Raw genomic sequence first — 15000 nt, forward strand, 5'->3', positions numbered from 1 at the left:
ATGTCACGGCAGTCACACAATCCATCCATCATGTACGTTTCACAACAAAACACCTTTCCCTCAGTATGTATGCAATAAAAAAAAATTTAAGTTTAAGTTTGGGGAGACAGAGATGAAATGTGTCAGAGAGGGGAATGACATGCAGAGAACGACCCGGGCTGGATTCTAACCCGGGTCTGCTGTGAAGAGGACTGAGACTCTATGGAGGGAGGGTAGGGGGGGGGGGGGGGTCTAACCACTACACCACATGTCATCCCCCTCTCAGCCCCATTTCATCTCTGTTTCTCCAAACTGTCTAAATAAAGAGCTACTTCACCGGTTGGAATATGAAGGTGTATTGAACTCGGAGATCCTATGTAGTATAAATGTGCAAAAAAAAAATGAAATCGGTTCATCCTAGCCTGAGAAAAGGCAGAAAGAGTGTTTTATGGTCTCACTGTCTAACCCTACATTTTCCTTCTTGTGACATCACAGTAAGGGTCAGGATTAACAGGACAGCTGGGCCAAGGGAAGACTGAGGGAAGACTGAGGGAAGACTGAGGGAAGAAAAACCTCATTCATTATATTATAATAGTTATTTCATAATGATAGAACGCTGGTTCCGTATGGGTGAAGTATTCCTTTAAAGCAAAAATGCAAAAAATATCATCTTAAAAAAAAGTTGGATAACGTTTAGTACTGTCTCTCTTCAGGTGATAGTAAAGTGTGTTTGTGAGCGAAAGCTGAAAGTGACTCAACCTGGTACATGTGTGTGTGTGTGTGTGTGTGTGTGTGTGTGTGTGTGTGTGTGTGTGTGTGTGTGTGTGTGTGTGTGGTCGCGTTGGTTTCCTTTACAGACTCTAAAGAGGAAGTCACCTACAACGGGCCTCAAGTTTCTACTGCAACGTTACAGTATCAATAGCTGTAAACTTATGGGCCAATGACAATGACTCATATCTCAATTCACTTAAAGGAATACTTCACCCATACAGAACCGGCATTCTCTCATTATAAAATCACTATTATAATATAATGAATGAGGTTTTTCTTCCCTCAGTCTTCCCTTGGCCCAGCTGTCCTGTTGATCCTAACCCTTACTGTGATGTCACAAGAAGGAAACTGTAGGGTTAGACAGTGAGACCATAAAACACTCTTTCTGCCTTTTCTCAGGCTAGGATGAACCGATTTCTAAAATTTTTGCACAGTTATACTACATAGGATCTCAGAGTTCATTACACCTTCATGCTGCCATCGGTGAAGTAGGTCTAAGCTATAGTACGTAACTTTTTCATATGAATAAATGTCGGTTACTTTCAAGCCATCGCCAAAACGAGTTGACACAAAGTTGATTAAGCCTCATCAGCTCCACAAAACTCTCTCTGTACAACTGCTTTAAAGAAGGTAAAGCTCCTAAGAAGATACAATATGGTACAAGGTCACTGAGACCTCACAATATGTAAAGGTCACAGTAACCTTTGACCTTTGACCTCCAAAATCTACTCAGTTCATCTTTGAGTCAGAGTGGACATTAGTGCAAAGTTTGAAAAAAAAAACTTACTTTGTAAATATTACTGTGACATCACAGTAATATTTACAAAGTAAGTTTTTTTTAACCCTATATTTCTCTTTCTGTGATGTCACGAGAAAGAGAAATATAGGGTTAAAAAAAACACTCTTTCTGCCTTTTCTCAGGCTAGGATGAACCGATTTCAATTTTTTTCGCACATTTATACTACATAGGATCTCAGAATTCAATACACCTTCATATTCCCACCGGTGAAGTAGGCCTTTAAGAGACCAGTCTGGATTTTTTCTTCAATCTTCATCTCTACATTACTTATTGAAAATGCTCTTTAATGACAAAAAAATGTATTGGAATTTGGTAGAAATGTTGTCAGTAGTTTATATTATGAAACCAAAATGTTCGTTCTACTCAAACATATGCCTATAGTAAAGCGAGAGACACTGAACATTTGGAGTGGGGTCACTTAATTTTTTCCAGAGCTGAAGACATGAAGATACTAGTATAAGGTTTAAATATGCAGATAATGATAACCCTTCTCATTCTGTGTGCAACTTATATTATGCACCAAACCCACTGAAATACATAAATACATGCATTTACACACACACACACACCCACACCCACACACACACACACACACACACACACACACACACACACACACACACACACACACACACACACACACACACACACACACACACACGTAAGGGTTAATGCCCGACGAGGTGTCCAGGTATCAGGAGTTAATGGACACCGTGGAGGCGAGAACTGTCCGACGCGCAGCGGAGGACAGTTGCCTTCACGAAGTCCATTAATCCCTGATACCTGGACACCTCGAAGGGCATTAACCCGCTTATACCATAGTCACCTACTAATAAAAATAATAATTAGACCAATCAGTTATATTTTCATGCCTTTTTGCGATCAAATTAGATTTTTTTTGAACGAAACTAGATTTGTTTCGAACGAATAACAACTTGTTTCCACAGCAACGCCCGAGACCCCGTATAATAACTGGAATACCCATTGCAAACCCATAAGGTTCTTATGTAATGAAAACGTAGTTCAGTACTCCAGTCAATAGGAACAACCAAGGATACGACCTGGCAACGACATAATTTGGCTTTAACGGTGCGTTCAAATTGTACTGGGAAGTCGGACCGGGGATAATACGAGCAACGGGAGACTGCGGCAGCTGTTAGCCACAGACCTACTGTTATGCTAGCAATATACAAAGTCAAAAAACATTGCGCACGCTGTACAAACAGTAAATGTAATCACCCAACATGTTTAACAACAGTTCCACCGAGCTAACAAAGCATTTCCCCCAAAATAAATAACGCATTTCACGGAGAATGTGACTGGCGAACATGTGTATTACGGGCTACAGCCTGAAGTTACGTGAGGCAGTGACTGACTGACAGCAGTAGCCTATGTCCAGATAGACAGTGAAGCCGGTCTTTGGTGGCTAAACACATGTAAACTCAGTTACAAACCTTTTGTCAAATTAAACAGGGGTCTTACTCACCTTTTTAACGAGATAACCATTGACGTTTAACCAGAGGACATTAAGTTTAGCCACTTTATTGTACTACTATCGTTACTACAGCTCTTGTGTTACGACTCGAGCGCCATCCTGTGGTGTCCAGAGGCTATTGCACGGCAGGATATTTTAGGCTTTATAAATCCCAAATCCCTTATCAACATGGACGTCGATTTGGCTAAACAAGTGGGGGGGACACACAGGCATTCTGGAGTGCATTTTCAAAAGTGGGGGGGACAATGAGGAAACATCTTTTTTTCTCTTTAGTGCAGGTAATGAACGGTTCTGAAAGACGGCATACCCGCTCACTAATGAATAAAATGTATACAAAACACTGATGTCTGACACATTTGATGAAAAAAGCATTTTCAAAAAGCAGCGGACATATGAGCCACTAGCTGCTCCCCGTAGCCCAACCAAACATGACGTAAACAAAAGGAGCTTGGGAAGGTAGTTCCGACTGAGCAATCTGATTGGTCGAAGGCATTTTGACCGTGCTCAAATCGAGCCGAAGCACGGCTAGACTGTCGCACAACAATATTACTCCGCTTCGGTCTCCATGGCAACCTAGCTAGTAGCATAGCCATGATCAGCTTCAATTACTTCTTGATAAACAACATCGTCAGTATCCATGTGCCGCGACACAAGCTGCTGTTAGTGTCCGCTACATTTACAGTCATTAGTGGGCATAGAGGATGGTAATCCCTACAGTTTACACTTCACAACGGGACACTTAAAGCCACTCGCCGTTGTCTCTCTGCTGCTGATTGAAATGCATCAGTCTTCTCTGGTGTGCAAACTAGCGGAGACTTCGGAGCATGTTCACTGTTTTGTCGTTGGTATCCACTAGGGGTGGGAATCTCTTGGCACCTCACGATTCGATTCGATTCCGATTCAGAGGTCAACGATTCGATTCAAAATCGATTTTCAATGCATCTCAATGCAAAACATTTTTAATGTACATACCCATGTGTGAATTTCAAAAATATATTTATATGCACATCTGAGTTTGCTACTCAGAGTTTGCTAATCACTTCCTACTTTTGTGGTGATCATTAAAGGCAATCAACAGATGAATTGCCTTCTCTAATATTGTATTAAGAGAAAAGCTTTTCTTGTCACAAATATGACTTTCTATGAACAGTGCAATAATCAATGCAGCTTTCAACACAATATGGAAGTATGTAAAAACTAAACCGATTCAGTTTTATTTTATTTCTAATCTCGTAAATCATGTTTCTATAGGATTTCTATTCTATTATCTATTTTCTATGTGATTTCAACACATTGTACAAAAAGTATGGCTTGGAATTCAGCTCTCATACAAAAACGTAACAGAGATAAAGCCGGTGCAGGTCATGGGTTTGCTGCTCTCAGCCCTTTTGAAGCCACTTTGGAAACAACTCGCACATGTGTGGTGTGCATGCGCAATGGCGCAGGAAGTATTAGTATTTACAAAAAAAAAAAAAAAAAAAAAAAAAAAAAAAAAAATGTAATAAAAAAAAAAAAAAAAATCGATTATTAACTTTTCTGAATCGATTCAGAATCGTTCGAGAGAGAATCGATTTTAATCGGAAAATCGATTTTTTTTCCCACCCCTAGTATCCACTGCTGTTGTGCTATTTAAAAAAAGTTTACGGTCTAAGCCTACGAGAGAGAGAGAGACCTTGACGCTGTGTTTTAATACGGCTGGACGCACTCCATGTCCGGCTTAAAAAGTGGGGGGGACAAAATGAGTCTTGACGAAAAGTGGGGGGTACATGTACCCCCCATCCCCCCCGTAATCGACGTCTATGCTTATCAACACAGTTTAATCAGCGGCGAGCCGGCGACGCAGTGGACAGAATGTAAACAGTTCCATAGGTGTCCATACATCAGAAGTTAATCCACACCCATGGAATGTACTCCAGCCAATCAGAATAGAGTATTCACACAGACTATGGTATAAACAAATGTTAATGTAGTGCTGCAGAATTATGCAGGCATGCATCACTAAAGACATAAACAAGATGCACACACAGATAACTGACAAACTGTCCACACACACAGCAGTATTCAGTGCAAACACCCACAACACCCACACACATGCACGCTCTCTCTCTCTCTCTCTCCCCCTCTCTCTCTCTGTCTCCCTCTCTATCCCTCTCTCCTTCCCCCCTCTCTCTCTCCCTCTCTCTCCTTCCCCCTCTCTCTCTCTCCCCCTCTCTCTCTCTCTGTCTCTTTCTATCCCTCTCTCTCTCCCTCTCTCTTCCTCCCTCCCTCCCTCCCTCCCTCTCCCTCCCTCTCTCTCTCTTTCTCCCACTCTCTCCTTCCCCCCCCCTCTCTCTCCCTCTTTCCCCCTCTCTCTCTCCCTCCCTCCCTCTCTCTCTCCCTCATTAATCCCTTGCTTTTTAATCCCTCCCTTTTTCCCCAAAAAATCTACCCCAAATTCTACAGTGAATTTCGGGCACTTTGTAAAGCCGGTCGGTTTTCCTTCAAAACAACATAAACAAGATAATAATAATAATCCTTTACAGTCTAAGTCTATGTGATACAGGTGTGCTTTAAAACACACACAAACTAGCCGAGATTCTTTGGAGGCTTTCTGTCTTTCTGTGTGTGCTTTTTATTGTTTGTTTTTATGTAAATTTGCAGCGAGGGAGTTGTTATGAGCCGTCTGTTTTTCGGAGTATTTAGGTCAGCCTGCATGGGGGAGAGTTGTCCCACGGTTTTCACACACAGTGGAGAAATATGTGCCCTCGTAAAAAATAGAATTTCTTTTTTACGAAGGCTAGACACTGCAGGGGAATGGGATTTTTAAGATTAATAACATTAACATTCACAACTGGAAAAGGGGTAGGATTAAATAAGTGTATACTTCTTCCTGCTCCTTTTCGGGCATATCACATCAATACAGATAATTTTTTTTCTTTTTTTTTTTCTTTTTGTGAAGTCTTTTAAACATAAATTTTGTTTGTTGTATTTTTGTGATTTTCATTTAGTTTTGTATTGTTTTTGATATGTCTGAAAAAAAAATTATTAACATTTTTAACTTTTAGATATTATCATCAAACTGTGCCAGTTGATTACTGACATTAAACCAAGATTTTTTTAATTTTTTTATTCAGAAATGGAAAGAAATGAAAAGGAATACGCAATTTATGGTTCTCAATATTTAAGGTCTTAAAAATGCTTTTTATAGCATGTTTTTAAGAACAAAATGTCTCATAAATCAGACAATTAGCAACATATGAACAAATCCTTCTGGAATAACCTTCAGAATAGTGCTGAGAATGATTATGGAAAGTTTAGTTGATGTAAGTGCTTTAGAAGTGGAGATTTTTTGGTTCAGAGTATTGGAGAGAAAAAAACTAATGTTGAGATAATGTCCGTTAAAGATGGTTGTATAGGAGAAATATACAGACGCAAACAGACAAGGTTTAGTCACATAAACACCTGAATGTACATGTTGGACCTTTTGATTTATACTAGTATGAAAGAAGACATGTTATGGAAGAGAGGGAGAGAGAGAGAGAGAGAGAGAGGGAGAGGGATAGAGAGAGAGAGAGAGGGAGAGAGATATAGAGTATGAAAGAAGACATGTTATGGAAGAGAGGGAGAGAGAGAGAGGGAGAGAGAGATAGAGTATGAAAGAAGACTGTTAATATATTTGTATAGGCGCCAATAAGTGCAACATGTTGTTTTTGATGTCCCCAATTTGAATTTCTACAAGTATCATCTTTCATCAACTGGTAGTTTAACAACTTACTTCTTCAAATATGCAGCACATGCTCTGACACACAGGAAAGCTATGAATGGCACTCATTTGCGCGCGCGCACACACACACACACACACACACACACACACACACACACACACACACACACACACACACACACACACACACACACACACACACACACACACACACACACACACACACACACACACACACACACACACACACACACACACACACACACCCGCATCTTTATTATTATTAGCGCAGACTGACAGAACGAGACAACAACAGGAGACAGGGGGGACAAGTCTCAACTAGCTCACAACACACTTCCGTATTCTGACGCTATTTTCGTCAACAAAACCCTCCGACCACCATTTTTGAGGCTGCCATATGGTCTGAATTAAAATTGCTATAATGTAAAATGCGTAAATACATGATAACAGACGCATATGTTATCCTAGGTAGGTGCTGTTAAATCGTAATGTATCCAGCCTAAAATGGGAACTAGCCTACTCCAAGACTCCATAAAGAAAAAAAAATCGTAATTTTAAATTTGCACTATGCGCTCAGTACTCCCACACACACTTATAATAACAATAAATAGTTTTTCCTCAATAGCTTATTTGTTTTCTTCAATTCGGCGTAAAAACTATTCACTTAAAAACATTCTAATTTGTAATAATTACACTTTTATAAAGGTTAACGCTGATTCTAACTGTGAATTATTTTGCAGTTATTTTCAGGAATTTAAGACATCCGCCCATATTTTTGGGGCTGGCATATGGTCTCAATTAAAGGTCCTTTTATGTAAAATGCATAACTACATAATTAAACATGCGTTATGTCTCCTATGTCGCTATAAATCGTTATTTATCCAGTCTAAAATGGGAACTACTCCCAGATCCCATAAGGGAAAACCTTATTTTTAAGTTTTCACTAAAATTACTAAATCTACAAATATATTTATAATAAAAATAAGTAGTTTTCCTTAATAAATAATATGTTTACTTGAATTCGGCGTAGAAACTGTTCACTTAACAACATCCTAAATTGTAATAATTACATTTTCATAAAAGTTAACGCTGCTTTTTGCCGTGTATTGTGGCTCCCAGTCTCGAGGGGAACTAGCGAAGAAGTATTTTGAGATTACAAGGGTTAAACAGTGGAATAGGGGAGATTTTATAAGTTATTCGAGTTATTTAAAGTATTGTCTTAGAGCTATGTACAATACTTTTCCACATTTTATTCAATATTTCCGATTTTTAGCCTTCAAAGTTAGGGCTAGGTTACACAATGAAGAGATATACACTCCCATAAATTACGACAAAAAAACGTCAGATAACCGGTAAAAATATAAATTACACATTCTTATATGGATGAAAAGTGTTCAAAAATACCTTTTTTAGTGCTTTCTCGTGGCCATTTAATCCTTAATGTTGTCAATAAGCTCCCAGCCGCCGCCTCAACAACACCAACACAAGCGCTCGATATTGTGAAGTTTTGCTCAAGTCGAAAAATGACACTTCCCGAGGCTTCGGGCGGCGAGAGCCAATCACAGACGAGATCACTTTGATTGACAGGTACGTCGGCCAATCAGGTTGCGATACGCTCCGTACTCCCCTCCCTTATAACTGCGCCTTCAGATTAACGTGGAAATGATGAAATGGGTAAGAAATAAAAGGATTTAGATTCATATTTCTCCTAAAAAATACACATGAAATACAAGTTCACCCCGAAAAGTGACATTGTGCGGACTTTGAACAACCTCAACTAGTTTTAAATCAGTGATGTTTGGCCAATAAACGAAAAAAAAAGGAAGAATAACAGTAAAAATTTATGAAAAATACTGTTTTAAACCGATAATAATCTTTTATTTTTTGCGAAAATAAGCGAGTATTTTAAAACAACACTTTCTTTATTGGCATTAGTTATCCATTGATATTTTTCTTTTAAAAAACTACATTTCTGGTGAAAAAATTGATCTTTAAAGACAATTGGAAATTTTTTGGGTGGATTCTTCATTCATTACATTACACCAAAAATAGCACATAACAAAGTATTTTCTATTTCCATTTTTTTGTATTGATTTATCAGTGAAGGAGTATATGGAGTGACGTCGCCCTCTACTGGTTGCAACTGGTCTAGCATGTGTACAGGAGTTTGGCTTCACAAAATCAATTGAGGAGTCAAACAAATGCAAAGCAAAAATGGGCCCCTCACCCCAGGAGCTATAGCTGATGTAGTAAAAAAACACTTCCGCTTTTGTCCAAAGGGGGCCCGCTAGAAACACACACTGAAAGTTCCTCAGAGCACCTTTAAACCTGCAGTGTGTAGAATTTTGGGTTTCATTTCCTAGCAGATTCTGTAGAAAATAATTATAATATCCATAAGTACGTTTAATTTAGTGCATAATAGCTGAATTTTTTTTTTAGAATTATTATTTTTTTCCTTAGAAAGCGTCTCATATATGTCCATACTTCTCCATACTTTGGACCAAGGCCTTGTCACCGCCATTTTGGAAGTGTCATAGTTGGAATGTCATCAGGTGCATTGTTTAAAATTTAGAATTGTTCTTGTCCTTGAAGGCCACTGTAGCTTCTGTTATTATTCGAAAGGGTTGGGGTTACCCAGGGAGTGTTGCATTCTACAACTTTCTAGAACTTACTTGATGATGTCATATTACACACTGCACCTTTAAAAGACTTCTGTCTGTTTGAGAATACTGAACTCAGCAGAGGTTCCAGGGGGAGAGTAAAGCCAAACTCCAGCGTAGAGCGGTTGAGTGAATGCGGTCTGGACTCTGTGGAGGAGAGTCATGGTTCCAGAGACGCTGTAGAAGGACAGAACACCTGCACTGTGATCCAGGTACACTCCTATTCTGTGGGACCGTGGACCTGAGACGGAAGTTTTGACCCTGTTGTACCAAAAGTTATAACTGGTCGTGTCACAATCTAACGCCCAAGATTTGTCATTGTGTCCAAATCTACTTTCGCTCCCGGCTCTGTTGATATTCTTGTACGCGACTGCTACAAAAACTCCCGTCCCACGCCGCTCCACCTCCCAGTAACAACGTCCAGTCAGACCTTTGGTACTAAGGACCTGCAAGCAGCCTGTGAATCTGTCTGCGTGGCTAAAATAAGACCGATCTTCTCTCGTGACCGTTGCTTTCCTGTTCCCCTCGGTTAATAGCAACCGTGTGTCTGCTGTGTTTGGATCCAGTGTGATTCCACGTGAATATCTCAAGAAGTCAGCTCTGGTCTTGGGCTCTGGTTGAGGCAGTAAAACATCCACTTGAGTCTCTGTCAGTGAGATGTTTGTCCATGTCTCTCTCAGGACGTCCTGTAGCTTCTCTCTGGCTTCTGACACAGCCGCTGTCACGTCCTCAAAGTATCTCAGAGGACGGATGTTGATGCTGGATGATGAATGTGTGGATTCACTGAGTGCAGACAGTGAGCGGTGGTTGTGTAGAAAACAGGTGTGGTCCTCTGTGCGTGAGAGAAGGTCTATTTCCACGTCTTTCTTCTTCAAATCAGCGATGTCCAACTCTAGCTTCTCCTGAAGATCTCTGACTCGACTCACTTCGCTTTCCTGTTGGGATCTGAGCTGCTGCTTCACATCAGAGCTTCTTTTCTGGATGAGACGGACCAGCTCGGCGAAGGTCTTCTCACTGTGAAGTAAGCGGTTTATTTATGTTAATATAAGTGTAAAATCGCTCTTTATTCATACAGTGATCACTTACATAATGTGCGCGTTTCATAAAGCCGATCTCTCAGTCAGCTGCTTTGCATGTAATCGGCAAATAAACTTATTGGAGTATCCCGAAATGTTTATCCAATCAGAAGAGAGAACGCTATAAACCGACACTCGTCTCACTCATATATACTATATACACTCCATGGTCTCACTGCCAGTGCACGCCAGAGCAACAGATGGGTGAATGTGTACGCGCCTACAATGGCGGAGCAGGTAAAAATCCTTCCCAATGTCTGTTTTGATGGTTTTTATCATGTTTTATCACACTTGTGGATCTGAGATGATGCTAGATAACTTGCTGCTTAATGTGGTGACGTAGGGACGAGGGAGGGGACTGCTAACTGCAGTAACTGACAGGAAGTTAGCTAAAAGAACCATTCCGCTTACAGCACCTTTAAGTTTAGTTAAAGTAAAAAAAAAGAAAAAAAGATTTAGAACATATGAAAACTGACTTAAAATAATACAGTAAGGGGGGCGCCCTTAGATCTGTTTGTAGGGCGTCCCCCCCATGGGCCTCGGCCAGCAGCAGACCCGGGTTCGATTCCAGCCCGCGGTCGTTCTCTGCATGTCACTCCCCTCTCTGCCCCATTTCAACTCTGTCTCTACACTATCAATAAAGCATAAAAATGCCAAAAAATATCTTTAAAAAAATGAATAATACAGTAAGATAAAAAAGACATTTTAATTTTTTGTGAATAGCTATACAATTCAGAGAACAACAGAAATGAAGAAAAACAGCAACAAAATATGTACCTGTCCTCCACTGCTCTATCAGCGGAGCCATTGATAGCATCCACCTCCTGTTGAAGAACCTTCACGTCTTTCTCCCTGTCCTGGATTCTCTGCTGGATGTTTAGTCGACTCCCCTCCAGCTCTCTCTGCCTCTCAGTGCGTTCTGCTGCAGCTGACACTGTGTCGTGGCCTTTGTGTTCGTCCATTGAACACAGATAACAGATAGACTGCTGATCAGTACGGCAGAAAATCTTCATCACCTCATCATGACGAGAGCAGAGGTTCTCCTGGAGCTTCTCGGAGGGCTCCACCAGCTTGTGTTTCTTTAATGGAGGGACATCATAATGAGGCTGGAGGTGTTTCTCACAGTACGAGGCCAGACACACCAGACAGGACTTGAGGGCTTTCAGTTTTCTCCCAGTGCAGACGTCACAGGCCACATCTTCAGGTCCAGCATAGCAGTGATCAGCAGGAGCAGCTTGGAGTCCAGTCTTCTTCAGCTCCTCCACTAGATCTGCTAACATGGTGTTTTTCAGCAGCACAGGCCTCGGAGCAAAGAACTGCCTACACTGAGGGCAGCTGTAGACGTGTTTCTCGTCCTCTGTATCCCAGTGTGTTTTAATACAGTTCATGCAGTAGCTGTGTCCACAGGGAATGGCCACCGGATTCTTCAGCAGATCCAGACAGATCGAACAAGAGAAGGTTTCACGGTCCAGCTGAACTCCTTGCTGCGCCATTTTTAATAAAAATAATTGTAATAAAAACTTCTCATAGCAAGGGGTGCCCTTAGCTCAGTTGGTAGGGCGTCCCCCCCATGGGCCTCGGCCAGCAGCAGACCCGGGTTCGATTCCAGCCCGCGGTCGTTCTCTGCATGTCACTCCCCTCTCTGCCCCATTTCAACTCTGTCTCTACACTATCAATAAAGCATAAAAATGACAAAATAAAATATCTTTAAAACTTCTCGTAGCAAAAACAATCTCCGTGCTTCAAATGAGAAGAAAATCTCTCCTCTTTCTGTTTTCATTGACTGGCTGCAGTGATTAAGGCTCGTCAGTTCGTGCCCTTCACACAGTGTTGTTTCACGCCCATCCTCATACTTGTAAGAGGTGTGGGATGGAGGGGACAGATTGACATCTCGATGGGGAGGAGCGACTGTAACTGTCCATGGGTGAATGAAGACGAGGCAAAGATGTTCAGGCTTTACCACATTCCACAAAGAGTAGCTTTTTGTTTCCATTTCATTTTAATATGAATTCTTCTCAGATTTCGTGTTTTTCAGATTTGAAAATGACACATACCTTGGGAAAGTAACAACGTCCGAAAAACATTTAGCGTAAATTGAGACTTAATTTCGACTGGACAACATCAAATGAAATGTCCTAATGAAAGATCTGTACGAAGAGAACAAAGGAATGTATTCTGTAACAAGCGTGATAATCCATTCTTCAGCTTCACGACTGGAGATTTATGTAAGACTAGTATTTTCCAATTTCATTTTATCTGTTTACGTCCCTTTTTTTTTAACTTTTATTTTAGTGCTTTTATAGTTTTTACATATGGACCAAAAAAAAATGAATAAGTAAACACATACAATACATACACAACTGACAACTGCCCAGTCTAATGACCAGTTTAAAACGATGCCTTTAACACAAATTACGCGTTTTTTTTATTTTTTTTTTGGGGGGGGGGCGCTCCGGTGGTGTAGAGCGTGTACCATATTGGCTCCGGCCTTCGTTGCAGTGGTCGCGGATTCGAGTCCGACCTGTTGACCTTTGCTGCAGGTCATCCCCCCTCTCTCTCTCTCTGTCTCTGTCTCCCCATTTCAACTCTGTACTGTCTAATAAAGCTTGAAAATGCCAAAAAGATATCTTTGAAAGTTTCTGTTTATGTGTGTGTGCAGCTTGGGCCTATTTGCTATTTGTTGTTTTGCATTGTTTCTTTTGTATTTTCTGCTCAGCACTTTGGTCATCTGTTGTTGTTTTTAAATGTGCTGCTATATAAATACATTTGACTTGACACCCAGAGCTTTCAGCATTTCTGGACGTGTCTCATCAACCCCCGGGATTTTGCCGCTGTGGAATAGTTCAACACAATTCTTGAGAAAATGACTTGGACACAACAATCAGTTTTGGTCTTTTAATGGGACGTTGACAATAGGAATAGACTACTAACTCACTCTGGGGTTTTCTTCTAGCTCTATCATTATCCTCTATTTACTTTCTAAATCAACAATCCTAAAACCTCATAAATACAATCTGACAATGTCTATGAGCATGAGATTCATACAATCACCCGGACACAAAGGTGCATCCCTGAATACACTCTTAATTAAAACTGTACACACTTAAATAAATACATACTGTACATACACATCTCTTAGTGTTGATTTTTAAAGGAATACTTCACCCATACGGAACCAGCGTTCTATCATTATGAAATCACTATTATAATATAATGAATGAGGTTTTTCTTCCCTCAGTCTTCCCTCAGTCTTCCCTTGGCCCAGCTGTCCTGTTAATCCTGACCCTTACTGTGATGTCACAAGAAGGAAACTGTAGGGTTGGACAGTGAGACCATAAAACACTCTTTCTGCCTTTTCTCAGGCTAAGAATATCCGATTTCATTTTTTTTGTTGCACATTTATACTAAATAGGATCTCAGAGTTCAATACACCTTCATATTCCCACCGGTGAAGTAGGCCTTTAATTAATGATTATAACATTATGGGTCAGGACGGTCCTGTCACGAAAAAGAAGGCACAACTAGTGTAAAGCAGATGATAGTTATGGATACTATTGGGAGCTTCACGGCACACAGAGGCCTCACATCAAACCAGCCTCACACCAAACGTCCACACTCCTCCATCACAACAGGACGTCCGTGGGAAAGTGAAATTTATAATTATTATTACCTATTATTTTCATATTAAAGCTGGGGTATATGATCTGGGGAGAAAATAGCAGTTGGGATAGAGATTTGAATCCAAATACCTCAACCGCTCCAATTTTTCTCTTTTGGTCCCACCCCTATGGTCCCTCCCTGACACGCTCTACACCAACAAAGTCGTGCCAAAGTGAATGGACAGTCCCAACAGCCAATGAGAACAGAGAATCGGAGCCTCGCTCTGATTGGTCAAAGTGTACAGCTCACCATATTGCCCTTAGGCTGTGTATTATGTAACACTGTTTTTTTCTTCAGTACAGACAGGTAGCAAATAGTGAGGAGATATTCACTGATATTGACAGAAAGTGATTTTAACAACAAGCGTTCTTTAGAAAGTCTTCAGTGGGATTTACCTGTATAAATAAAGGTTTAAAAAGTCCTGGAACTTATATAATAATTGTCCTCTTCCCTCTTCCCTTCACTCCCCCCTCTGTGCCTTTCTGAGGGCCTTCCTAGCGCAACATAACACTGGGTTTTTTCAGCACACACACACAGTATACAGTATATACATGAGGAGATATTCACTGATTTTGACAATAAGTGAATATGACAACAAGCATTCTTTAGTCAGTAAATTGTCTCCAGAATCACTGCCTCCATCTTTAAAGTCTTCACTCCCCCCTCTGTGCCTTTTCCTGAGAGCCTTTCCTGAGCGCCTTCCTAGCGTATGAATGTGTGTGTGAATGGTAACGTGGGAATGGTAACATGGGAATGGGAACAGGTCTCCCTTGAAAAAGAGTCTCCGGTCTCAATGGGATTTACCTGTATGAATAAAGGTTAAAAACTTGATAAAT

General features: G+C 40.7%; 2 protein-coding genes across 3 annotated transcripts in view; both read right to left on the minus strand.

Moving 5' to 3' along the window:
* The window catches only part of crlf3 (cytokine receptor-like factor 3), a 24068-nt gene extending 15799 nt beyond the window's left edge, over positions 1-8269 (minus strand). For both annotated transcript variants that reach the window (XR_013845268.1, XM_080043884.1), the window contains exon 1: positions 8173-8269. The gene's annotated coding sequence lies outside the window, so the exon portion shown is untranslated. The remainder of the gene's footprint in view (positions 1-8172) is intronic.
* Positions 8270-9469: 1200 nt separating this feature from the next.
* LOC307262981 (tripartite motif-containing protein 16-like) lies at positions 9470-11997 on the minus strand (the record flags this gene model as incomplete). The annotated part of the gene is made up of 2 exons (XM_080044000.1): positions 9470-10442; positions 11282-11997. 2 exons carry the CDS (start codon positions 11995-11997, stop codon positions 9470-9472), a joined length of 1689 nt encoding a protein of 562 aa, XP_079900126.1.
* Between the last annotated feature and the right edge of the window lie 3003 nt (positions 11998-15000).

Source organism: Ammodytes marinus (assembly GCF_949987685.1).
Source record: "Ammodytes marinus genome assembly, chromosome: 16".
Classification (NCBI taxonomy): domain Eukaryota; kingdom Metazoa; phylum Chordata; class Actinopteri; order Uranoscopiformes; family Ammodytidae; genus Ammodytes; species Ammodytes marinus.